This window comes from Schistocerca americana, chromosome 8 (assembly GCF_021461395.2).
Source record: "Schistocerca americana isolate TAMUIC-IGC-003095 chromosome 8, iqSchAmer2.1, whole genome shotgun sequence".
Classification (NCBI taxonomy): domain Eukaryota; kingdom Metazoa; phylum Arthropoda; class Insecta; order Orthoptera; family Acrididae; genus Schistocerca; species Schistocerca americana.
Genome location: NC_060126.1, coordinates 368,100,094 through 368,126,071, shown reverse-complemented (window position 1 = coordinate 368,126,071; position 25,978 = coordinate 368,100,094). Strand labels below are relative to the sequence as shown.

Below are 25,978 nucleotides of genomic sequence, written 5' to 3'. Positions count from 1 at the left end.
GCAGTTAAAATGGTTAAATTATGCACTGTGGATGTTCTTCACCTTTGATAGGAGTTTTTGAGAAGCCGAGCAATATATTGTTCTCATCATAACTTCTCATTTTTGCCTTTGGAGTATCTCTCTCCCCTCTGTCAGTTGATGGACCACTGGTGTCTTCAACTCTGTCACTAATCAGGAACGACTTCATACTGTCGTCGAGTCATTCTCGTAAAGTCTGAAAGACTGTAAGGAAGCATCGAGATACGCGAGCTAGAGCTTGCACTACACTTGATGATAGTTACGGGTACAGTCACAGTGCAGCCGACAATGGATGATTCCACTGACATGCCCAGCTCACCTTATCATTTCAAAAAAATGCTAAAAATATGACCATAGTTTCATTTTGTTGACCACGTTTGTCATAATGCAGACTTCAGGAAAATTCAATCCAGATCAATGGCAGCACCCCTGCCCCCTCATCTCCACCTCCCATTGACCTCTCCCCCAGTTACATGCCACATAATTTGAGAACCACTGATGTAGAAGGATTATGGCTCAAGTTTAAAAGAATGATTGAACATACACTGATAGATATGTACCTAGTAGATGATGGGAGGGATACTTCATAGTATACAGTCACTGTAAAGATACAGAGACTCCAGCATAATAAGTGTAAAGCAATGCAAAGGGTTATAGATAGAGAGATGTTGAGTGAAACACATTTTTGCTGTCAAGAAATGTGCATGAAGCCTTCAATAAGTGTTGTTGTGGTCTTCAGTCCAGAGACTGGTGTGATGCAGCTCTCAGTATATTTTTGAAACGTCTTCCACAAAATCCAAAGAATACTGGTTGTATGTAAATGCTTTTAGCGGCATGAAAGTTCATGTCCAGTCACTCACAGATGAGACAGGAACTGAAATTAAAGGTGGCAAAGCAGAAGCAGACATGCTTTATTCAGTTTCAAATGTTCCTTCACAAAGCAAAATACAGGACTATTGCCCCAGTTTAATTCTATACCACTGAAAAGTTAAACAAATGTTAGTTTTCTGTGGCGTTGAGAAACAGCTGAAATTGTTAAAACTGAACAACGTCCCAGGACCTGGTGAAATCCCTATCAGATTGGCCTATTTAACTACAATCTGCCGTAGATCCCGCAAACAAAAAACCATGCCCAGTAGTTGGAAAAAAGCACATGTCACACTTGTTTATAAGAAAAGTAGCAGAAGTGATCCAAAAAAACTACTGTCCAATATCCTTTTGACATCCATTTGTTGTACCATCTTAGCTCAAATACAATAAGGTATCTTAAACAGAAGAGAATGCCTACCCCCATGAACCATGGACCTTGCCGTTGGTGAGGAGGCTTGCGTGCCTCAGCGATACAGATAGCCGTACCGTAGGCGCAACCACAATGGAGGGATATCTGTTGAGAGGCCAGACGAGCGTGTGGTTCCTGAAGAGGGGCAGCAGCCTTTTCATTAGTTGCAAGGCCAACAGTCTGGATGATTGACTGATCTGGCCCTGCAACAATAACCAAATAGGCCTTGCTGTGCTGGTACTGCAAACAGCTGAAGACAAGGGGAAACTACGGCCATAATTTTTCCCGAGGGCATGCAGCTTTACTGTATGATTAAATGATGAATAGTCCCCCATTCGTATCTCCGGGCGGGGACTACTCAAGAGGATGTCGTTATCAGGAGTTTACTGGAATTCGGTAGTGGGAAAATGGAGAGAAGGAAACGTAGTAGGTGAATATGGATTGGGGCTAAGAAATGAAAGAGGAAGCTGCCTGGTGGAATTTTGCACAGAACACAGCTTAATCATAGCTAACACTTGGTTCAAGAATCATAAAAGAAGGCTGTATACATGGAAGAAGCCTGGAGATACTGACAGGTTTCAGATAGATTATGTAATGGTAAGACAGAGATTTAGGAACCAGGTTTTAAATTGTAAGACATTTCCAGGGGCAGATGTGGACTCTGACCACAATCTATTGGTTATGACCTGTAGATTAAAACTGAAGAAACTGCAAAAAGGTGGGAATTTAAGGAGATGGGACCTGGATAAACTGAAAGAACCAGAGGCTGTACAGAGTTTCAGGGAGAGCATAAGGGAACAATGGACAAGAATGGGGGAAAGAAATACAGTAGAAGAAGAATGGGTAGCTTTGAGGGATGAAGTAGTGAAGGCAGCAGAGGATCAAGTAGGTAAAAAGACGAGGGCTAGTAGAAATCCTTGGGTAACAGAAGAAATATTGAATTTAATTGATGAAAGGAGAAAATATAAAAATGCAGTAAATGAAGCAGGCAAAAGGGAATACAAACGTCTCATAAATGAGATCGACAGGAAGTGCAAAATGGCTAAGCAGGGATGGCTAGAGGACAAATGTAAGGATGTAGAGATTTATCTCACTAGGGGTAAGATAGATACTGCCTACAGGAAAATTAAAGAGACCTTTGGAGATAAGAGAACCACTTGTATGAACATCAAGAGCTCAGATGGAAACCCAGTTCTAAGCAAAGAAGGGAAAGCAGAAAGGTGGAAGGAGTATATAGAGGGTCTATACAAGGGCGATGTACTTGAGGACAGCATTATGGAAATGGAAGAGGATGTAGATGAAGATGACATGGGAGATACGATACTGCGTGAAGAGTTTGACAGAGCACTGAAAGACCTGATTCGAAACAAGGCCCCCGGAGTAGACAACATTCCATTGGAACTACTGACGGCCTTGGGAGAGCCAGTCCTGACAAAACTCTACCATCTGGTGAGCAAGATGTATGAAACAGGCGAAATACCCTCAGACTTCTAGAAGAATATAATTATTCCAATCCCAAAGAAAACAGGTGTTGACAGATGTGAAAATTACCGAACTATCAGTTTAATAAGTCACAGCTGCAAAATACTAACGCAAATTATTTACAGACGAATGGAAAAACTAGTAGAAACCGACCTCGGGGAAGATCAGTTTGGATTCCGTAAAAATGTTGGAACACATGAGGCAATACTGACCCTACGACTTATCTTAGAAGCTAGATTAAGGAAGGGCAAACCTACGTTTCTAGCATTTGTAGACTTAGAGAAAGCTTTTGACAATGTTGACTGGAATACTCTCTTTCAAATTCTGAAGGTGGCAGGGGTAAAATACAGGGAGCGAAAGGCTATTTACAATTTGTACAGAAAGCAGGTGGCAGTTACAAGGGTCGAGGGACATGAAAGAGAAGCAGTGGTTGGGAAGGGAGTGAGACAGGGTTGTAATCTCTCCCCGATGTTATTCAATCTGTATATTGAGCAAGCAGTGAAGGAAACAAAAGAAAAATTCGGAGTAGGTATTAAAATCCATGGAAAAGAAATAAAAACTTTGAGGTTTGCCGATGACATTGTAATTCTGTCAGAGACAGCAAAGGACTTTGAAGAGCAGTTGAACGGAATGGATAGTGTCTTGAAAGGACGAGATGAACATCAACAAAAGCAAAACGAGAATAATGGAATGTAGTCGAGTGATGCTAAGGGAATTAGATTAGGAAATGAGACACTTAAAGTAGTAAAGGAGTTTTGCTACTTGTTGAGCAAAATAACTGATGATGGTTGAAGTAGAGAGGATATAAAATGTAGACTGGCAATGGCAAGGAAAGCGTTTCTGAAGAAGAGAAATTTGTTAACATTGAGTATAGATTTAAGTGTCAGGAAGTCATTTCTGAAAGTATTTGTATGGAGTGTAGCCATGTATGGAAGTGAAACATGGATGATAAATAGTCTGGACAAGAAGAGAATAGAAGCTTTCGAAATGTGGTGTTACAGAAGAATGCTGAAGATTAGATGGGTAGATCACATAACTAATGAGGAAGTATTGAATAGGATTGGGGAGAAGAGAAGTTTGTGGCACAACTTGACTATGAGAAGGGATCGGTTGGTAGGACATGTTCTGAGGCATCAAGGGATCACCAGTTTAGTATTGGAGGGCAGCGTGGAGGGTAAAATTCGTAGAGGGAGACCAAGAGATGAATACACTAAGCAGATTCAGAAGGATGTAGGCTGCACTAGGTACTGGGAGATGAAGAAGCTTGCACAGGATAGAGTAGCATGGAGAGCTGCATCAAACCAGTCTCAGGACTGAAGACCACAACAACGACAAACAGAATGATCTGCTGCATGCCAACTAGAATGGATCCGAAAATGTCAGTCATGTGAAACCCAACTCACAATCTTCTCACATGACATTCTGAAAGCCATGACTCAAGGCAGTCAGATAGATGCAGTATTTCTTAACTTCTAAAAAGCATTTGCTGCAGTACCACTTATCATCAAAAGTGTTCTATAAGGTATCAAGTGAAATTTGTGACTGGATTGAGGATTTTTTGGTATGGAAAAAGTTATCTTGTATTGAGAGTCATCAACAGATGTAGAAATAATTGTGGGTGTGATCCAGGGAAGTGTACTGGGACCCCTTGCTGCTCATGTTGTGTATTAATTGTTTGATGGATAATAATAATAGAAACATCAGATTTTTTGCAGATGATGCAGTTATCTACAATGAAGTACTGCCTGAAGAAATTGTGCAAAATTAATAAGATTTCAGACTAGTGCAAATATTGGCAGTTTGTTTTATTTTTCCAGAAATGTAGTATTAACATGCAGTATCGTATATCTGTAATATAAATGAGTCACTGTTGGAATTGTTCAACTTGTATAGCTACCTGGGTCTAATGCTCTTTAGAGATATGAAATAGAATGAGCACATAGTCTCAATCATGGGCAAAGCAGGTGAGTGATTGGGATCCATTGGTAAAGTACTACGGAAATGCAATCAGTCTACAAAAGAGACTGCATACAAAACACTCATGTGACCCATCCTACAATATTGCTCAGTGTGTGGAACCTATACCAAATATGTCTAACAGAGATAATGAATGTATCTAAAAACACAGATGATGTGACTTACCGAACGAAAGTGCTGGCAGGTTGATAGACACACAAACATACACACGAAATTCAAGCTTTCGCAACAAACTGTTGCCTCATCAATCCTGATGAGGCAACAGTTTGTTGTGAAAAATTGAATTTCGTGTGTATCTTTGTGTTTGTTTGTGTGTCTATCGACCTGGCAGCACTTTTGTTCGGTAAGTCACATCATCTGTGTTTTTAGATATATTTTTCCCACGTGGAATGTTTCCCTCTATTATATTCATGTCAGAGATAATGAATGAATAGAAAGGAGGACAGCATGGGTGGTCACAGGTTTATTCAACCCATGGGGGAGAGCGTCATGAAGATGCTGAAAGAACTGAACTGACAGGCACTTTAAGATAGACAAAAACTATCCTGTGAAAACCTACTTACCAAGTTTCTAAATGAACTTTAAGGGAAGAATCTAGGAATATATTACAACCCCTTATGTATCACTTAACTGAAATTTAAAAGATTAGTCCAGAAAAGTCAGTGTGTAAGGAAGTGGGATTCTGAGGAATGATGAGACACATTTGAAGTTCACTAAAGACTTGGATACTGTGATAAGGAATACCACAGTAGGCAGTTCAGTTCAAGAGGAGTTGATGTCTCCAAAAAGAGCAGTTACAGACAGACAGGCAGATATATGTACGATGTGGGAGGGAGGCGAGGAGGAGATAGTGGCATCATCAGTTAACATTGGAAAATACCCTATTCTTGACACACTCATGATATGATTGTGGTTTTTATGTTTTTGTGTCTTCTTAAACTTTTCGTTTATTGTTTGCATTGTTTTCGACAATGTATAGAAAGAAGAGCAGTACAAGAACTCACCGAATTGGGTGACTTGCTGGAAAATGTCACTCTGAGGTGCTGAAAAACCTGAACTGCAGACACTTGAAGATGACACACCAGCAAAATCTTGCTGGTGAAGTATAAGAAACAATATTAAGTGAGGAACTCAGAAATATACTTCAGCACCCTAATTATCACTTCCAAAGAGAATATAGAGACGAATTCAGTTCAAAGTTTTGATTTCAGTGGTAGCTTTCATACTGATGGGATAGAACTGGATACCAACATCAAGGATTCTTGAGGAGGAAGTTGTGACATTGACATTGGGGAAAAGATATATAAATATCATCTGCTTAACCTCAAAAGTTAGCCTACAGTATTCATGTTGCATTCACTCTTGCTGTAGTAGTTTTATCTCTCTTTAATTTTTATTTTATTGTTTTTGCAGTAATTTGAGAAGGTTCTACTAGGACTTAAATATTGTTCACGATTATCATCTACATCTATATTCTGCAAACCACTGTGACATATGTGGCAGAGGGTGCTTCCCATTGTATCACTTACTAGGGCTTCTTCCTGTTCCATTCACATGCGGGACATGGGAAAAATGATTGATTGGCTGCGTCAGTACCTGCAGTACTCAGTCTAATCTTGTCTTTGTAATTCCTATAGAAGTGATATGTAGGGGGTTGTTGTATATTCCTAGATCCCTTGCTTAAAGTTGGTTCCTCAGATTTTTTAAGTTGGCTTTTGCTGGTTAGTTGCATATATCTTAAAGCATCCACCAGCCCAAAGTTTTCAGCAAAATCACTGTGATGGACACCTGTGGGTCACACAAACAGCTGACCTCCATAGTAAGAGACAAAATAACTCAAGTCGAAAAATGTTAAAAATTCATACTTGTACATAAATGGGAACATAAATTGATGGAACGATTTTCGGTAAAAGTATGTCTTACAAATTGTGAGGAAGTCAACTTTGTTGAAGGACCTTACTTGCTGGGACGTACATAGAAAGAAAACAAAATCCAAAGATAAAAGGGTTCTTTCCGTATATTGCCCTCACACACATTCACTCGAGCAAAGAAAAGTTGATGTTTTGAAATGTTTGGCTCTTTTCTTTTCTTTCACATCATAGCAGCGGGGAAAATTTACAGTAAAACAGTTTTCACCAACTTCCAGTACGGGTTTTGGTTTAGCCATAAATAAACTCTTTCGTTGCTAGTTCCCTAATTCTAATTCTTCGTATAACGGATTGTATTTTATTACCCAACCTTCACCGTTTGGTACTGAGTTAATCGAAGTGACGTGTTGTTCTGTTTATATGTTATAACACGGCCATTTGACGTTTAAGTTTCCTTCCGTTCCTTTTGACGTCCGATCTGATTCGACCTTGGTTTGATTTCGAAAGCTTCATCATATGTCTGGAACTAGTGCAGCTGAATTTGGGTACCGGTGACACACGTGCAGCACTTCAGTTTACAATTGCAGTAATAAGACCGCTAATAAAGTAAGACAAAGTTAATAATATCAGTTAAACTGTTCACTTATTTCATCTGAGTATCCATAACGTAAGTCGACCTGTTCTTGAGGTAATACACTTGTCATATCTTTACGCGACTCGCTTTGAGCGAGCGAATATGATGTGTATATATATGAGCGGAGGGGCGTAGTGAGGACGTAGTGTTATCCGTTTAGTGAACCCGGAGTTATTATGCAATGATTCTTAAGTGGAATGATGGCAAGTGAAAATTAATAGGATGCAAGCCGTATTAGTATTAGTTTTCTGCCAAGAATTGAGCACTGTAGTCCATTTGTTGTGGTTTGTAAGGTTATGTAACTAATTTGACAGTACTTGTAACATTGTTTCCTAATAACCAGCACAAAGGAAAGAATAAATGCGAAAGTTTGCTGTATGTGAAATCACTGTGGGTTTTAAACTACTGTGAGCATATTATCATAAAAATAGCAAGAAGTTTTGAATTTGACAGTTGTAGAAATGACATTCATTTCATTTGTTGTATATGCGGCAAACGTTTCTTTTGTCGCTCATTAATAGCGTGCATAACGAGTGCTGAGACCTACCGGAACAGTGAATCCCGATATAGAAAGACACCAGGTAAATGTATTGTAGTTCTAAAATTACTTCTGACAGTTGGGTAACACATCTTTATACGACTAAGCCGCCCATATAGCCATTTTATTGACCGTAAGAGCGAAACGGGCAGAAATAAGCGTTACTGTGGTCCGTGAAATACGTGGATGGTTAAAGTTTAGTAGATTGCCGGTTATAATTCTGGCTGTATTACAATTGACATGCCCCGCCCCATGTCTTAGTAGATGCAATTACATTTCGGCATTTCTGTGTGTGTGTGTGTGTGTGTGTGTGTGTGTGTGTGTGTGTGTCTGGGTGGGTGGAGTTTATTGGTTATTTCAAACATGCTCTAAGAAAATCAGCCAGCCAATCACAAACAACAAATTCTTTTGCTTGAACATTTCCTATGATCTCACCCTACAAGACTTAACAAAAAAAAACAAAAAAAAATCGTGCATTTCCTTGGGCATGCTGCACAGTTGTTCACCAGTTATCTATGATTTTGTTGGGTTCCCTTTGTTTCTAAGTGGATAAACAGGTGACACAACTGAATATTACAGATGTAGCAATCTTGGCAGTAACTCATTTTGCTGCACTTCAGAGTTTTCACTCATGTGGACACACACACACACACACACACACACACACACACACACACACGTGTGTGTAATGCAAAATGAAATAGTCCATTAAGTTAGCGTAATGCTACAGTTGTTCACAAATATATACTGTCAAGTGTCCTCCCTTAAATAAACATAAGTTACTGGAATTTTGTGGTTAAACATAATTTCATACCACCCCACTCTACAACAAAGAAATCTGAATTTCTTGTAACTTTCTTGCCATATGTCCATAATTATCTCAAAAACAGCTCTTTAGCAGACCCATGTTCACTATAATGTTTGTGCTGCTATTATTATATACTTACACCAATGTCAGTTTTCGCTGGTAGGCAAATTATTGTAGATGCTGTATACACATTTTGCACATGGGTCACCTCTGCTGCCTTCCTTAGTGCTGCCTGTGGCCACTTGTCACATGGGCCTTAAACTGACCCTAGTTAGTAAGGAAGATACAGAGATTGAAAAATGTCTTGTACAGTTTTGAAGGTAATCTAAACCATTCTTCCTGCAGAATAGTGGCAAATTCAGGTAGTGATGATTGCATACCCTACTCTCTAAAGTAAACTACAAAGGCTCAATAATATTGCGATCTGGTGACTGGTGGCGAATGGAGATGTCAGTTCATCCTCATGCTTACAAAACCAGCCCTGGGCAGTGCAGACTGTGTGAACAGGGGCCCTGGCATTTTCTAACACAGTATTGCCATTGTGAAGTGAAACAGTGTACCGTGGGAATGATGATCTGACTTTGCACTGCAAGATTTGTGTTGTTAGTAGTGTTAGTGTCATGACTTGCTGTCAGGTACTGGTACTGGTATGACGACGTAGGGTTGATAGACAAGCACCAATCTGCATTAAAGTTGCAGACCATCAACATTGGTCTGGACAAGGTGAACAGGGCTTTGCTTGTAAAGCTGTTTTATTAAAACAACAGTTGTAGTGGTGCTGGTCTTCATGAGTATTGATCCATTGTAGGGCTATGGAGAGGTCCACTTTCTGCACTGGAATTGAAGAACATAGTTCAGAAGTTCTAATTAGCTGGTAATTTGGGAGTTGCTCCAGAGAGAGTGTGTTGGCCAATAGTGCCACAAATTATTGAAGTTACTGTTGCCATGGCTGATAAAGCTGAAAGCAATATACAAACTTAAAGCAGTGTGCTAGCTGTGTCATGATGGGTGAACATTCCACCATCCACTGTTTGAAAAGTGCTTTGTGCATTTTGGAAATGGTATCTTTAGGGTGGCTCCAGGCTGTTGTGGATGCAGATGATCGTCACACAGAACAACATAAATGTGGTACAAAATTAACAAATGTTACTTTCTCATCCAGAAATTCTTTCAGTGGTTTGTTATTTTTCTTCTGCACGTTTTTACTAATGTTTCCACAAAGTTTTGTTGTCCTATGTTCACTTGTTTTTCAAGGAGGCCTTCTCAAGTAGCAAAAGTTTAATTATAACTACCACATATGCAACTTGTTAAGATAATTTCATACAAATTCTGGGATGGAATTTGGTTTTACAAAGAGTACTGTATAGCATTGACTCCTTACTTAGCTTGCATTTATCACAATCTCTTTTTCAGCCCAAAGTGACTGGAAAAAAGCATAGGTGACTTGTGTGTATAAGAATGGTAGGACAGGCTTGCAAAATTACAAACACCCCTAACATTGGTTTGCTACAGAATCATCCTTGAGCATATTCTCAGTTTGAGTATACTAAATTTTCTTGATACAGAGAAACTTATGTCCATGAATCAGCATGGTTTTAGAAAGCATTGCTTGTATGAAACTCGACTTGCCCTATTCTCACATGATATAGTGTAAACTATGGATGAAGGGCAGTAGGCATATTCCATGTTTCTAGATTTGTTGAGAGCATTTGATACAGTTCTCCATTGTTAAGTGCCTCAAAGACTTCATGTGTTATAGAACCCAGTATGTTGTCCTCAATGGCGAGTGTTCATCAGAAACGAGGGTACTGTTGGCAGTGCCCCAGGGAAGTGTTGTTATTTGCTATATTCATAAATTATATGGCAGGCAGGAAGGGCGGAAATTTGTGATTGTTTACTGATGCTTGGTGTACAGGAAGGTGTTGAAGTTGAGTTACTGTAGGGGGATAAAAGATGGCTTAGACAAAATTTCTAGTTGGTGTAGAAAAATGTAAGTTAATGTGTGGATGAGTAGGGAAACAAACCAATAATGCTCAGATACAGCATTAATAGTGCCCTGCTTAACAAACCAATAATGTTCAGAAACAGCATTAATAGTACCCTGCTTCATGCAGTACTGTCGTTTAAATAACTCGGCATAACGTTGCAAAGTGATATGAAATAGAACAAGCATGTGAATATGTAGTAGGGAAGGCAAATGGTCGACTATAGAGTTTGTTGATAAAGCTTTGAGAAAATGTGGTTCATTTGTAAAGGAGGTGGCATATGGGACACAAGTCTGACCTGTTCTTGGGTATTGCTCGAGTACTTGGGATCCGTACTCGGTTGCATTAAAAGACGACATCGAAGCAATTCAGAGGTGATTGTTAACAGTAGGTTCAAACAATACATCAGTGTTACAGAGATGCTTCAGAAACTCAAGTGGCAATCCTTGGAGGGATGCTGATATTCTTTATGGAGGAACATTACTGAGAAAATTTAGAGAGCCGTATTTGAATCTGTCTGCAAAACTATTCTACTGCCTCCAAATACATCTCATGTAAGGATTACAAAGATGAGATACGAGAAATTAGGGCTAAAAGGAGGCATGTGGCCATTAATTTTTCTCGTGCTCTGTTTGCGACTGGAACAGGGAGGGAAATGACTATTAGTGGTACAGGGTACCATCTGACATTCATCATATGGAGTATGTATTTAGGTGTAGATTGTTCCTTCTGTTAAGCCTTGGCCGGCTACCTTTCCTGTCCTCGTAAAAACATCCTTATATATTCTATGCATCTGTGTACTGAATTAATTATTTTCATTGTTTTATAATGACCAATCCTACGCCATTATCGGATGATCCCTGGCTGAATAAATGAATAGTTCAATTGACACACTTGTAACTCCTCTTCTTTTTTTGTCTGCTTTTCTGTGAAATAACTTGACACTGTGTTTGTCCTTCTGGGAAAGTATCTCTGATTTCAATGTAGCTACTTTGAACATTTATTTTTAAGAGAGCTTATAATACTAAAAACTTCTTTTGGATATCTAAAATGAAGTTGAATTTTATCAAACCCATTTTGGGAGGCTTTTCTGTGAAACTGTATAGGCTGTTTGCTAAAGAGTAGTTCAAATCTAAGTTATCTTCTGTAAGACAGAAAACAGGTTCAATTAACCGAAGTGTTAGATACATTATCGACTCTCAGCCAAATGGTCAATCTCCAGACTAACCTAGACCTAATGTTACACTACAAATCAGTCACCAAAAACTACATTCTAAAAAAATTACATTTTTAGTGTTCTGTTCTCTCTCTGTTAGTGCTCACCTGACATCACATGCCGTGTCAATATTGTGTTACAGTATCCATCAGTTCAGCTGAAGCAACATTTTCTGCAGATTTGAGGCTGTCTTTGGTCACTTTGTTAAGAATCTTTAAAGAAGTTTCTTTCTTATTTTATTCATTTCCTTGATTTGTTTTTGTGGTTTTATTTTTCTTACTATGATGCAAATACTTCTCGACTTGTTGCTGGAAGAGCTTTTTTTTTTTTTTGCCCCTGGAAAGTGCACACATTTTGGCTCTGATGACATTTCTTGACTTCAACAGTACAGTCTGTAGTGTTATTCAACTCTTTTATCATCCATGTCATTTGATGTCAAGTAATCTTTTATTTTCAGAAGGTGGTGCCCCACAGCTTTTAAATATTTGAAGACTGTCTTGATTACTGCCAGGAGCTGCTGACAAAATTTCTTTATTTAACAGCTGGTTTTGGTCCATTGGCCAGCATCAGGTTCATAAAAGCATTTGAATTGTAATACTAGGTGTTATAAAATCATTGACATTGGGTAGTAATATAAATTAAATCGTCAACAGAGACATTCCTAGTGTTAATTCTGACTATTGATTAACATGAAGAAGTTCACTGTCTGTGACACTATTTATGACTAACGATGTAATTCATACTACGTTGTGATAACAGTAACAAATTCATGGATTTTATTATCTGATGGCAGTGGTTTTATAATGCCTAATATTATGGTGTGAGTGCTTTAATGAACCTGTTGATGGTCTGTGAATCAAAACAGGATGTTAATTAAAACAATAATTAGCAGCGCCTTCCAGTAATCCTGAACTTCAAGTAATCTTTTCTCTCAGTTTTGCAAAATATTCTTGCTTCATTTGTGACCCAGGGGTTACGCGCTTTTAATCACCTCTACCATTTAATTTCTTAGGAAAACAGTAGTGCACAACTTCTTACACAATATATGTATTTCTCAATATGTTTATTTGCTAGATTTTGTGGGACTGTGCTACATGGTCTTCAAATGAGTCAGTACATAGTACACAGGATACTGATCAGAAAAATTATAAACTAAATATTTAAAGTACTGGTAAGAACCCAAAATTTGCAATGGAATGTGTGAATAAATGACACATTACGGAGAAAAGTTTTGACTATTGCAAGGAACTCTGTACAAAATAAGTGTGTGCCGTAAGGAAACTTTCAAAATGGATTTCAACGCTTGGGGTTCATTGCTCATATTTTTCAGTTCGGCTGAAAGCGTATTGTAAATGAGAATAAATTATGAGACAACATTGCTGGCCTTTCTTTACCATCAGGAGGCAATAGGTGTAGTTCCATCAGAAGACACACATAAAAGTGACACAGTTATCCTAGTTTTTGAAACTGGTGATTCCTATGTAGGAGAGGGGAGAGGAATAGGTTGTGGAAGGTAAAAAATGAAATGTATGTCACTTTGACTCCAGGATTCAGATTCTTTATTCACCATTGACCACCTGAGGTAGAATAGGCAATTTACATGGATATCATATAACATTTTCCTTGAATAGTACCTTAAAGCTAAATGAGCATTGCAAATAGTGCCCATAGTTGATAACATACGCCATAACATAAGATAAATACATTCAGTGACATCACATACTGAAATCCTTAAAAATTAATGTTGATTGATTTTTATATTCATAAATTCTGTTATATTGTAAAAAGGATTGATTAGTAACCAGTTTAGTAGCTTGCTCCTGAAGCTACTATGTGAGCCGACCGAGAAGAAAATGGAAGTTTATTAAGTGTTTTTAGACTATTGATTAGATGGGAATTCCCTGTTCTTGTCAACCTGTGCCTAGGTATGTCTAATTTTGTTTTGTCTCTGGTATTATGATGGTGTATGTTTTCCTTCATTTCAAAATCTGCTATATTGTTTTTTGCATACAATGCTGAGGCATATATATATAAAGATTAATAACTGTTAATATTTTCAGCTGAATGAACAGTGGCCGGCAGTTCTCTGATCTACCAGAATTGCTCATTGCCCTTATCACTTTCTTCTGAATTTTTAGAACTTCAGTGATGTGAAGTATGTGTCCTCATATCAGCAGTCCATACCCTGTATGTGACTGAAAGAGTCCAAAATAAATAACTCTTAAATATTCTTCTGTCACCAGGCTCCTCAGTTTCCACATTAAATATGTAACTCGAGACAATTTTGTGCAGGTATGGTTGATGTGTGTTTCCCATGTTAACTTAGTCTACATGAATTCTAGAATTTTAACTGCTTTCACCTCTACCTCTTTTGACAATCCTATTATAATCTGTTGGTTTTTATCAGGATTACAAGGCAGTGTATTTGATGAGAACCAATTTAGTGCTGCTAGTTGTGTCATCAGCATAACAAATAACAGTATTGGGAATACAAGGGGGTAAATCATTGACTGAAATTATAAAAAAGAAGGGCCCAAGGACAGAATCTTGTGGGACTCCTGTCTTAACTTCTAGCCATTATGAGTCTCTGTTTCTGACAGAGGCAAACTGCTTCCTATTGTTTAGGTATGATTCAATTACTGCCAATGCAGAGTCTTGTACGCCATAGAATTTGAGTTTAGCAAGTAAGATATGAGAAATGCAGTCAAATGACTTACTTAAATCACATAAAAGAAATTAGGCTTTATTTTTATTCTCAAAGGCTGTTATTACTTCATTCACAAATGAAAGAACAGCAGTGGTGGTATTTCTTCCCTTGCGGAAGCCAAATTGACTATTAGAGAGTAAGTTATGTGACTCAAAGTAGTAGTTTAGTTGGTTATAAATAAGAGATTCAAATATTTTCGAGAAAATGGGAACTACTGAAACTAGTTGGTAATTTTTGAGATAATGTTTGTCCTCTTTTTTTTTGTACACTGGGATAGCTTCTGATATTTTTAGAGTTGTTGGATAGACTCGAAACTCTAAGACACCTATTAAACAGAAAGGTCAATGGTTCACTAATTATATGCACTGTTTTTTTAATTTTGTAATTGGACAACCAAGAGTAGTCCGTGCTCTTGGAGTTTGAGAACTTTGCCACTACCTTTGTAATCTCAGTGGGTGTGATTGTCCCCCATTTAAAGGTATTGTTTGCAGGTTGTTGTTGCTTAAGTAGATCACTTCCATTAGTGGTTGTTGTTTCAATTTTGTTCCTAATATCACTTACAGAGTCCATGAAAAAACGATTAACTTTATCTGGGTCAAGAGGTATGCTGTGTTCATCATTCCTGCAATGCTATTGTGAAACAACATTCCATGCAATGTTGCACTAATTAAGAGCCCCTTCAATGTATCTTTCGCATGCTGTTCTTTTTGCCATTATAAGCTTAGTTCTGTTGGTTCTCTTACATTCAAGATATGCTTTGTACAATTCATCTTTCTGCTCTGTTCCATATTTAAGAGAATTTTTATGCATGTGGTACAACGGTAACATATTTTCCCTTGTATTGGTAAGTTCATCTGTGTACCACTTAATGTTTTTCTTTATAGGTTGGCTTTTATGATTGATTTTTATAAGAGGAGAACAAGAATACCACAAATCTAAATAAATTTCAATGAAGTTCTCAAAAGCAGTTTCAGGATGAGAAGACACTCCAGACAAATACTTTCAAGAAAGACAGTTTGCCAAAAAATTAAGATTCATTTTAATGAATGATGTTTAATATAGAAAATGTATATTGGGTACAACAAGGACACACGAGACATCTGAAATCATTAAAATTCATGGCCACCCTGCAAGTCAGCACAGAGAGACTGTTTTCACCAAGGCTCAGTTAATAGTTGATCAGGAGTGATGCTGTTAATCGCCTCCACAGTCCTATCACAGGGCTGACAACACGGGGTACTGATAGCAACCCTGTACACATTGAAATTGATGTAATCACATGGGGAGAAGTCAAAGGGGCTAAGACCAGGTGACTTCAAGAGCATTCATGTGTAATGAGTCTCTACTAATCTATTGTCAAGGAATATGAATTTGAGGAAATCTCAAAGAATGAGAGCAAAATGAGGAGAAGCTAATTCTGTTAGTGCACAACTGAATTGAGAATTCCATAAAACTCTACTTGAGGTTCCAGGAAAAGCTCAAGCATGTCAAGGTAACTGTGACCTGTTACTGTTTGTCTGCAAAGAAGAATAGGCCATAAAAGTTGGCTATGGTCGTCCCTAGCCATACATACAGTTTTGATGTTTTTTTCCCATTCATGCATCTCGTGAAGATGAAGATGGTTATCGGCCCATATCCAGCAGTTGTGATGGCTCGCAAAACCAAATGTGTGAAATGTCGCCCTGTGTGAACAAAGGAAGTTGTCTAACATGTTTCCAAAATCCGTTTTCTCCAAAAGTCGGCACGCATTTCCCTATGGGCAGCATAATCCTCCTCCTCCAGGTGGTGTATTACCTGTATATGATACACTATCTTCTCTTCAGTGTAAATTGAAGAGTATACTAGTGTTGTTCATGGAATGCTCAAGTCATCGCTCAGCCGATGAAGAGAAGCACATGGGCTCCTTACAATTGCATCCTCAATGCTCCAAATGTGTCATCAGATGTTAATGTTTGCTCGGGACATTTCTCATTAAGCACACTTTCTCTTTGTGTGCATTTGTTGACAAAAAACTTGATATTTGCCCTTGTTGGTGGCTCTGTTCTGAACTTTCTGCGGACAGCTCATGGCGTTCCTCAAATGTTTTATCACCTAGTTTCCAGACAGACATGCCAGGGGAGTGCATGGAAGTAACAGTCAGCACTGACCAAGGTAGTGCTGCCACTGCAGTAGTACTGATTATTGTTCATGTTTTACTGTCCCTAATAATACATATTGATAAAATAAATATAATAATAGATTAATTTAGGACTACTCTACTGAATGGGTACATAAACTTCCACTTTAAAAATAATTTTGTTTCTAACTGGGAAACAAACCTATGCTTTGTCAACACTTGGCATCACATCAACGATGTGATGAGCAGTATTTGTTTGGGGTGATTCCAGCTACAGAGTACAAAAACAATATTGTATTGCGTAAGACTGGTTTGATGCAGCTCTCCATACTGCTCTATCCTGTGCAAGCTTGTTCATCTCCAAGTAACTACTGCAACCTACATCCTTCTGAATCTGCTTACTGTATTCATCTCTTGGTCTCTATGATTTTTACCCTCCACACTGCTTCCCTCTAGTACTAAATTGGTGATCCCTTGACACCTCAGAACGCGTCCTATCAACCGATCCCTTCTTCTAGTCAAATTGTTCTGCAAATTCCTCTTCTCCCCAATTGTATTCAGTACCTCCTCATTAGTTACGTGATCTACAATCTGATCTTCAGCATTCTTCTGTAGCACCACATTTCGAAAGCTTCTATTCTTTTCTCGTCTAAACTATTTATCGTCCAAGTTTCACTTCCATACATGGCTACACTCCATACAAATACTTTCAGAAACAGCTTCCTGACACCTGAATCTATTCTCAATGTTAACAAGTTTCTCTTCTTCAGAAACATTTTCCTGTCAACATTTTACGAGGGTAGGAACTTCATTAGTGGCAACTATTTATTTACAACTTGTACAAAATAGATATGTGTTTCAAAGTTTTACTGACCTTCAGAGTAGTCACCAGCATTGTGTATAACCTGTTGCCAGCAATGTGGAAGTCATAGGATACTCTTAGCAGTGCCAGATGTGTTGACAGTTAGAGCGGCACGGCCTATTGCCCGACGAATTTGTAGCAGTTCTGAAGCGAATGCTGTGAAGTGTGTCCTTCAGTTTAGAAATTGAGTTGAACTTACGAGGGCTTAAGTCAGGGGAGTGTAGTAGGTGGTATAGCACTTAGCAGCCCCATCAGTCAAACAATCAGTAACAGCTCGCCCCTTAAAATAAGCAATTGAAGGCAATATGGATAGCGTCTTATTACTGTACCAGAGTCCATGTGCTATCCTTATCAAAGTCATGCCACTGTTCATAATGTTATTACTAAGGTAAATAATATGAGTTAAGGTAACAGCTTCAGAATAGTAGAGCCTTTGAGACATTGACAGGCATGTAAACAAGACTGAAAACTTACCTAGCTTTGAGATGAATCCTATTTTGAACTAGACGACACACTAAATACACAATGACAGGACTACTGTTCTGCAGTAGACTGGTGTGATGGATTGTATTGTTTTGAGTGGGTGAAGGGAGAAGATGGGGAACAGAAGGAAGGATATGGGAATGATGGATGCAGCTTGGAGGAAGACAGCAAGTATATGGGATAGGGGTGAGGGAGGTTGAGGCAGCAGGTAAACTTGATAAGAATACAACACACTGGCACCAGTAACTATGTGCCGCACACAATGATGGTGAGTGTATTGGAAGGGGATTGCAGGAAGAGGAGACTGAGGAGCGCGCGCGTGCAGTACGGGTGGTATTAGGGGACTGGTGATTGGTAAGGGTGGAGATCGATATAAGGCAGGTACTTGGTGGGCAGTGGGACCAGGAGAATTACGATAATCTGTTACAAGGGTAATTCCCACCAACATAGTTCAGAAAAGCTGGTGCCAGGGTAAGGATACAGATGGCACAGGTTGTGAAGTAGCCATTGGATTCGAGCACATAGTGCTTATCAGTGTTTTCTGCTGGATGGTCAACTGTGCTCTTGGTAATGGTGTGATGGTGGCCATTCATTCGGGTGGACAGTTGGCTGGTGGTCATACCCACTTAAAAAATAATGTGCAGAAATTGCAACAGAGATTGTATATAATATGAATGCTTTCGCAGGTAGCCCTACCCCTGATGGTATAGGATAAGCCTGTTATGGGGCTGGAGTAGGTCATGCTGGGTAGGTTAATTGGTCATGTCTTGCACCATTGTTTTCCACAGGAATTTGACCCATGTGGCCATGGGTTGGGAGTGGGTATGGAATAGGAATAGACTGGGACATTGTGTAGATAAGCTGAGTGCCGAAATCCACTTCAAGAGGGGTGGACAAGATTGTAGGTAGGATGCTCCTCATTTACAGGCTTGATGATATAGTTGAAGCACTGGCAGCAGGTATGGTTCAGTTGTTTTAATCTGGAAATTGCGGGCGATGAGACTGTGTTCCCTTACAGCTGGGTCTTTGACTGGTATAATTAGAGGTGTGTGAAGACATGGTTTAGGAATTTCTGTGGACTAGGTTTGTGGGATATTGCCCTCTGTGAAGGCATAAGTGAGACCTTTAGCGTACTGGGTAAGGGACTTCTCATTTGTGTGTGTGTGTGTGTGTGTGTGTGTGTGTGTGTGTGTGTGTGTGTGTGTCCTCTTAACTCGAAAAAGGATTTATCTGAAAGCTAGCAAAGTTTCCAGTGTTGTTTAAATGTTTGTTGATGACCCAACAAGTTTTGAGTTGCTGCCTTTACTTCTAAATTATTTAAAATCTGTTCCAATTTTCCGTATGATATTGATAAGGTAAGCTGCACTAGTCTGGCTAGTATTTTAAAGTCCTTCTGTTATGAGTAGCAAAAGATATTTACTCCAAAATATGGTATTGTAATTATGGTTAACACTTTAAATGCATACATTCTTATCTAGGCTTTGAACTGAGATGTTGTTGCAACCACATACAGCCTAAGGGATTAAGGCTGAAAATTAATGATAAATATTGCATGAATTTTTGGTGGTATTCAAGTTTCGTAGCCTCACACACTGAATGTGATGGTGAGTTTCACAAATTAATCTTTAAAATGGGTTACTAAAATTGTTTCATGTTTGATATGATACCAGACCTCAAAACTTTCCTGGTGATATTGGTAAAATTCATACTTCTTTGTAATAGTACAAGAACTAGGATTAAAATATTCGGTAAAGATAGATATTTTAAGCAATGCTGTTGGAAAAATATGCATTGAAAGTAAAAAGTAGCATCCTTCATTATCAAAATCAAATACCACAGTTTTCTTATGTTGACAGGTTTCCGACACACGCCTGCCTCATTCTGACGGTCAAGACGAAGCGTCTGGTTCTAGTAGTGAGGTGGACGACACTACTGAGACCAAGGTGCTGGTTATCAGCACGGCCAACTCCACAGGCAATGGCTGTGTGGATCAAACCTCCACCACAACCACCACCATTTGCAGTGTAAGTAAATAATTCCTTAATTTTCTGTACCTATTGGCTTAGTTTTTGACATATAGACATGAGAAAATTATACCACTTACAGTGATGATGTACTTGACCTCTCTCAGTGCTAATCAGTTGAAGTGTTGTTTGTGTTTCAAACTACTTTCTACTTGTGCATCATAGTTGTGAGTGTGTTCATTTTATAACATCTGTTGAGAATTAATTATAAATCAGTGTAAAACCACTGTAATCGCTATAGAATTAAATTATATGTTAAACCCAAAAGTACGAAAGAGTACTTCAGTGTCTTAGGATTTTCTGTTACTTTTTGCTTTTTTTGTCTCACTGATTTGTATCTGCGAAAAGTTTTAAGTATCACTGTAGTTTGGCATCGATGTTAGGAATAGGTCCCCCATAACTGGCTGGGTAAGTTAGTTGAAAGGTTCAAGAAAGGCAAGAGTGCCAGTTCCAGTAGGACAATGCATAGCAAAGCATTGCAGTTTTCAAGCCAAAATTCAGGGTGAAGACGCTTCACTTTAGTATGTCTACCCGCCATTGTATTTAATTGCAAGCAATGTGGTGTTAAAAACCTACAATGCATTTCTTGATTATTGATGACAGTCCTAATGATGCAGAACATATTACAATCCACTGAACAGAGAAAGTTTTAATGTTTCTAAAGAATCCGCCTCGATTGCAAGTGGAAACCAGATGTTGACCTAGGTTTCGGTGCAGGTAACCACGCCTTCTTCGGAACACACTAAAACTACAAACTGCCTAAAGAGGCATGGTCCAACATTAATACAGACCATACCTCTGTAGGCAGTTCGTAGTTTTAGTGTGTTCCAAAGAAGGCATGGTTATCCGCGCCGAAACCTAGGTCAACATCCGGTTTCTATTTGCAATCGAGGCGGATTCTTTATAATCATTAAGTTATTCACGAATGCTGACGCGGTGCAAAGTTAAAAGTTCTCAAGAGAAAGTTTTGTTCAGGATGCAAACTTCTTAGCTAACGATTACAGAAGGCTCTTCTAGGGAGGCAAAACTATAAGCTCCTTAAACTTCGTAAACAAATTTTATTCTGTTTACCTAATGTCAGGTTGCAGTGTGCTTTGCATATTTTTATTTGAAAGTTTTACAGTTAGATTCAGTAAGTTGCCAGTACTGTTGTTGTACAACACCACCTAAATCTGGGTTATTTCTCCAGTATTAACAAGCTATAAAGTTGCTTAGCCACTGGTTTTACAATGCTTTGCCAGGAAGTTTTGTCTTGGCATTCAATTTCTCAATTACGTACCCAGTGTTTTTGCCTTCTTGGATGTTTTCAGTGAAACATAGTTCTGAGATGTCTTTCAACCTTTAGGATGTACTGTAAATTCTTAGTAGAACTTTCTCTCTTCGTGAGAGAAAAATGTGTATCCAAGCCACCTAAGTATTGTTTCTTTAGATTTTCATATGATGTCTGACTCTCTCTGTATAAAACATTATAATTATGTATTTCTTCAATTTTTCCTCTCTCTTATGGTTTCATCTTGAATTCCACTAAATATCTCCCTTTAAATTTTCCATTTTAAGATTTTTGTTTGTTTGTTTTGATTTTGAAATGTCACAACTGTATAGCACAACAAGAGTTTTATAGAGGTTTATCTTCGAATTTTAATTTTATTTTTATTATTTTCAGCAATGTAAAACAATTATTTACTTATTACTCTCAAATTTCATTTTTCTTTGCCTTTCTTGCTGTAGCTAAATGGCTCCAAAGCAAGTCGACAGAGTATTTGGTGTTATCAGTATTAACTTCTCGACCCCCCCCCCCCCCCCCCCCCCTCAATGGACCATAGACCTTGCCGTTGGTACGGAGGCTTGCGTGCCTCAGCGATACAGCTAACCATACCATAGGTGCAACCACAATGGAGGGGTATCTATTGAGAGGCCAGACAAACGTGTGGTTCCTGAAGAGGGCAGCAGCCTTTTCAGTAGTTGCAGGGGCAACAGTCTGGATGATTGACTGATCTAGCCTTGTAACACTAACCAAAACGGCCTTGCTATGCTGGTACTGCGAACGGCTGAAAGCAAGGGGAAACTACGGCCATGATTTTTCCCAAGGGCATGCAGCTTTACTGTATGGTTAAATCATGATGGCGTCCTCTTGGATAAAATAGTCCCCCATTCGGATCTCCGGACAGGGACTACTCAAGAGGACGTCATTATCAGGAAAAAGAAAACTGGCATTCTACGGATCGGAGCGTGGAATGTCAGATCCCTTAATCGGGCAGGTCGGTTAGAAAATTTAAAAAGGGAAATGGATAGGATAAAGTTAGATATAGTGGGAATTAGTGAGGTTCGGTGGCAGGAGGAACAAGATTTTTGGTCAGGTGAATACAGGGTTATAAATACAAAATCAAATAGGGGTAATGCAGGAGTAGGTTTAATAATGAATAAAAAAAATAGGAGTGCGGGTAACCTATTACAAACGGCATAGTGAACGCCTTATTGTGGCCAAGATGGACACGAAGCCCACACCTACTACCGTAGTGCAAGTTTATATGCCAACTAGCTCCGCAGATGACGAAGAAATTGAAGAAATGTATGATGAGATAAAAGAAATTATTCAGATAGTGAAGGGAGACGAAAATTTGTCATGGGTGATTGTAATTTGATAGTAGGAAAAGGAAGAAAAGGAAATGTAGTGGTGAATATGGACTGGGGGTAAGAAATGAAAGAGGAAGCCGCCTAGTAGAATTTTGCACAGAGCATAACTAAATCATAGCTAACACTTGGTTCCAGAATCATAAAAGAAGGTTGTATACATGGAAGAAACCTGAAGATACTAACAGGTTTCAGATAGATTATATAATGGGAAGATAGAGATTTAGGAACCAGGTTTTAAATTGTAAGACATTTCCAGGGGCAGATGTGGACTCTGACCACAATCTATTGGTTATGAACTGTAGATTAAAACTGAAGAAACTGCAAAAAGGTGGGAATTTAAGGAGATGGGACCTGGATAAACTGAAAGAACCAGAGGTTGTACAGAATTTCAGGGAGAGCATAAGGGAACAATGGACAAGAATGGGGGAAAGAAATACAGCAGAAGAAGGAATGTGTAGCTTTGAGGGATGAAGTAGTGAAGGCAGCAGAAGATCAATTAGGTGAAAAGACGAGGGCTAGTAGAAATCCTTGGGTAACAGAAGAAATATTGAATTTAATTGATGAAAGGAGAAAATATAAAAATGCAGTAAATGAAGCAGGCAAAAGGGAATACAAACGTCTCATAAATGAGATCGACAGGAAGTGCAAAATGGCTAAGCAGGGATGGCTGGAGGACAAATGTAAGGATGTAGAGGCTTATTTCACTAGGAGTAAGATAGATACTACCTATAGGAAAATTAAACAGACCTTTGGAGAAAAGAGAGCCACTTGTATGAATATCAAGAGCTCAGATGGAAACCCAATTCTAAGCAAAGAAGGGAAAGCAGAAAGGTGGAAGGAGTATATACAGGGTCTATACAAGGGCAATGTACTTGAGGGCAATATTATGGAAATGGAATAGGATGTAGATAAAGATGAAATGGGAGATTTGATATTGCGTGAAGAGTTTGACAGAGCACTGAAAGACCTAAGTCGAAACAAGGCCCCGGGAGTAGACAACATTCCATTAGAACTACTGACAGTCTTGGGAGAGCCAGTCCTGACAAAATTCTACCATCTGGTGAGCAAAATGTATGAGACAGACGAAATACCCTTAGACTTCAAGAAGAATATAATTATTCCAATCCCTAAGAAAGCAGGTGTTGACAGATGTGAAAATTACCGAACTATCAGTTTAATAAGTCATAGGTGCAAAATAATAATGCGAATTCTGTACAGACGAATGGAAAAACTGGTAGAAGCCGACCTCGGGGAAGATCAGTTTGGATTCTGTAGAAATGTTGGAACACATGAGGCAATACTGACCCTACGACTTACCTTAGAAGCTTAGAAGGCAAACCTACGTTTCTAGCATTTGTAGTCATAGAGAAAGCTTTTGACAATGTTGACTGGAATACTCTCTTTTAAATTCTGAAGGTGGCAGGGGTAAAATACTGGGAGCGAAAGGCGATTTACAATTTGTACAGAAACCAGATGGCAGTTAAGAGTCGAGGGACATGAAAGAGAAGCAGAGGTTGTGAAGGGAATGAGACAAGGGTGTAGCCTCTCCGCGATGTTATTCAATATGTATATTGAGCAAGCAGTAAAGGAAACAAAAGAAAAATGCAGAGTAGGTATTAAAATCCATAGCGAAGAAATAAAAACTTTAAGGTTCGCCAATGACATTGTAATTCTGTCAGAGGCAGCAAAGGACTTGGAAGAGCAGTTGAACGGAATGGACAGTGTCTTGAAAGGAGGATACAAGATGAACATCAACAAAGGCAAAACAAGGATAATGGAATGTAGTTGAATTAATTCAGGTGATGCTGAGGGAATTATATTAGGAAATGAGATGAGTAGTAAAGGAGTTTTGCTATTTTGGGAGCAAAATAACTGATGATGGTCGAAGTAGAGAGGATATAAAGTGTAGACTGGCAATGCCAAGGAAAGCGTTTCTGAAGAAGAGGAATTTGTTAATACCGAGTATAGATTTAAGTGTCAGGAAGTTGTTTCTGAAAGTATTTGTATGGACTGTAGCCATGTATGGAAGTGAAACGTGGACGATAAATAGTTTGGAGAAGAAGAGCATAGAAGCTTTTGAAATGTGGTGCTACAGAAGAATGCTAAAGATTTGATGGGTAGATCACATAACTAATGAGGGGGTGCTGAATAGTATTGGGGAGGAGTCTGTGCCACAACTTGACTAGAAGAAGGGATCGGTTGGTAGGACACGTTCTGAGGTGTCAAGGAATCACCCATTTAGTATTTGGAGGGCAACGTGGAGGGTAAAAATCGTAGAGGGAGACCAAGAGATGAATACACTAAGCAGGTTCAGAAGGATGTAGGCTGCAGTACGTACTGGGAGATGAAGCAGCTTGCATGGGATAGAGTAGCATGGAGAGCTGCATCAAACAATCTCAGGACTGAAGACAACAAGAACAACAACAACAATTTCTCGTTCTGTTGCAAATAAGCTATTGTATATTATTGTGACACACAAATATTTTGGTAAACTTTTTCTCCTAAATTTACTATGCCAATATGTTAAACAGGTGTAAGAGCTTTGTCACAAAATGTGATGATGATACTCCTTTTTTGCCTCCAGAAGAAACACAGAAAATTTCTTAGAGACTGTCTTGTACTTCACTGATAAACTTCGTGTACATATTTGCTTGAGAACAGTCATCTGGTGTCAGTTGTCTTCTGGTTTCCTTTTTGTTAAAAATTTAGTTGACTGACTCATTCTTTTTCTTTCTTATTAAAGAACAAGTCTTTTTTGGCTTGGCTTGCAATGGGTTTCTTCTTGCAATTTATATTTTGTAAGATCTTCCATTTTTTTTCATCTTGCAGGAATAGTTTCAATGCATTCCTCATCAAGATATATGTTCTTATTGTATTTCATAATTCGAAAAACTTTTCTTTAAGTGCTGTGAAAATTTCTGGTTCATTTTGACACCTGTTAACTGAGACACATTGCATTTCAGTTGGTATGTTGTTTTTTGGCATTACCTTTCAGATAATAACCAGTAAACCCCTGATTCTTTAAAGAATCAAACTTCCATGTATAAAAAACTTCAAATGTCTGTTTACTTTATGATTGAGTTAATGCATTAAATATGAAATTAAGCATGTTAACTGTAAAAAGTTTAGAAAAGATTTGAAATTGCACTTAAAAGTTTGTTGGAAGTCACAAAGGGCTCTCATGAAATACCAGATGAATATAGTGTCTGCACTCTGTGTACCATTTCAAGCAAAAACAAGCTTTTCATGTATGTCAATGTTTGACGTCATGTCTCCTAAACAAGTACATTGTATGTAGATACTGTCTGCAAAATTTGGTGTGAGGAGAGTTAGTAGTAGTGAAGTAA

General features: G+C 38.6%; 1 protein-coding gene across 2 annotated transcripts in view; it reads left to right on the top strand.

Moving 5' to 3' along the window:
• Positions 1 to 25,978, top strand: part of LOC124546024 (oxysterol-binding protein 1) — a 299,394-nt gene that overhangs the window by 204,044 nt on the left and 69,372 nt on the right. For both annotated transcript variants that reach the window (XM_047124997.1, XM_047124998.1), the window contains one exon: positions 19,830 to 19,997. In XM_047124997.1, the coding sequence (XP_046980953.1) occupies positions 19,830 to 19,997 (168 nt within the window). The remainder of the gene's footprint in view (positions 1 to 19,829; positions 19,998 to 25,978) is intronic.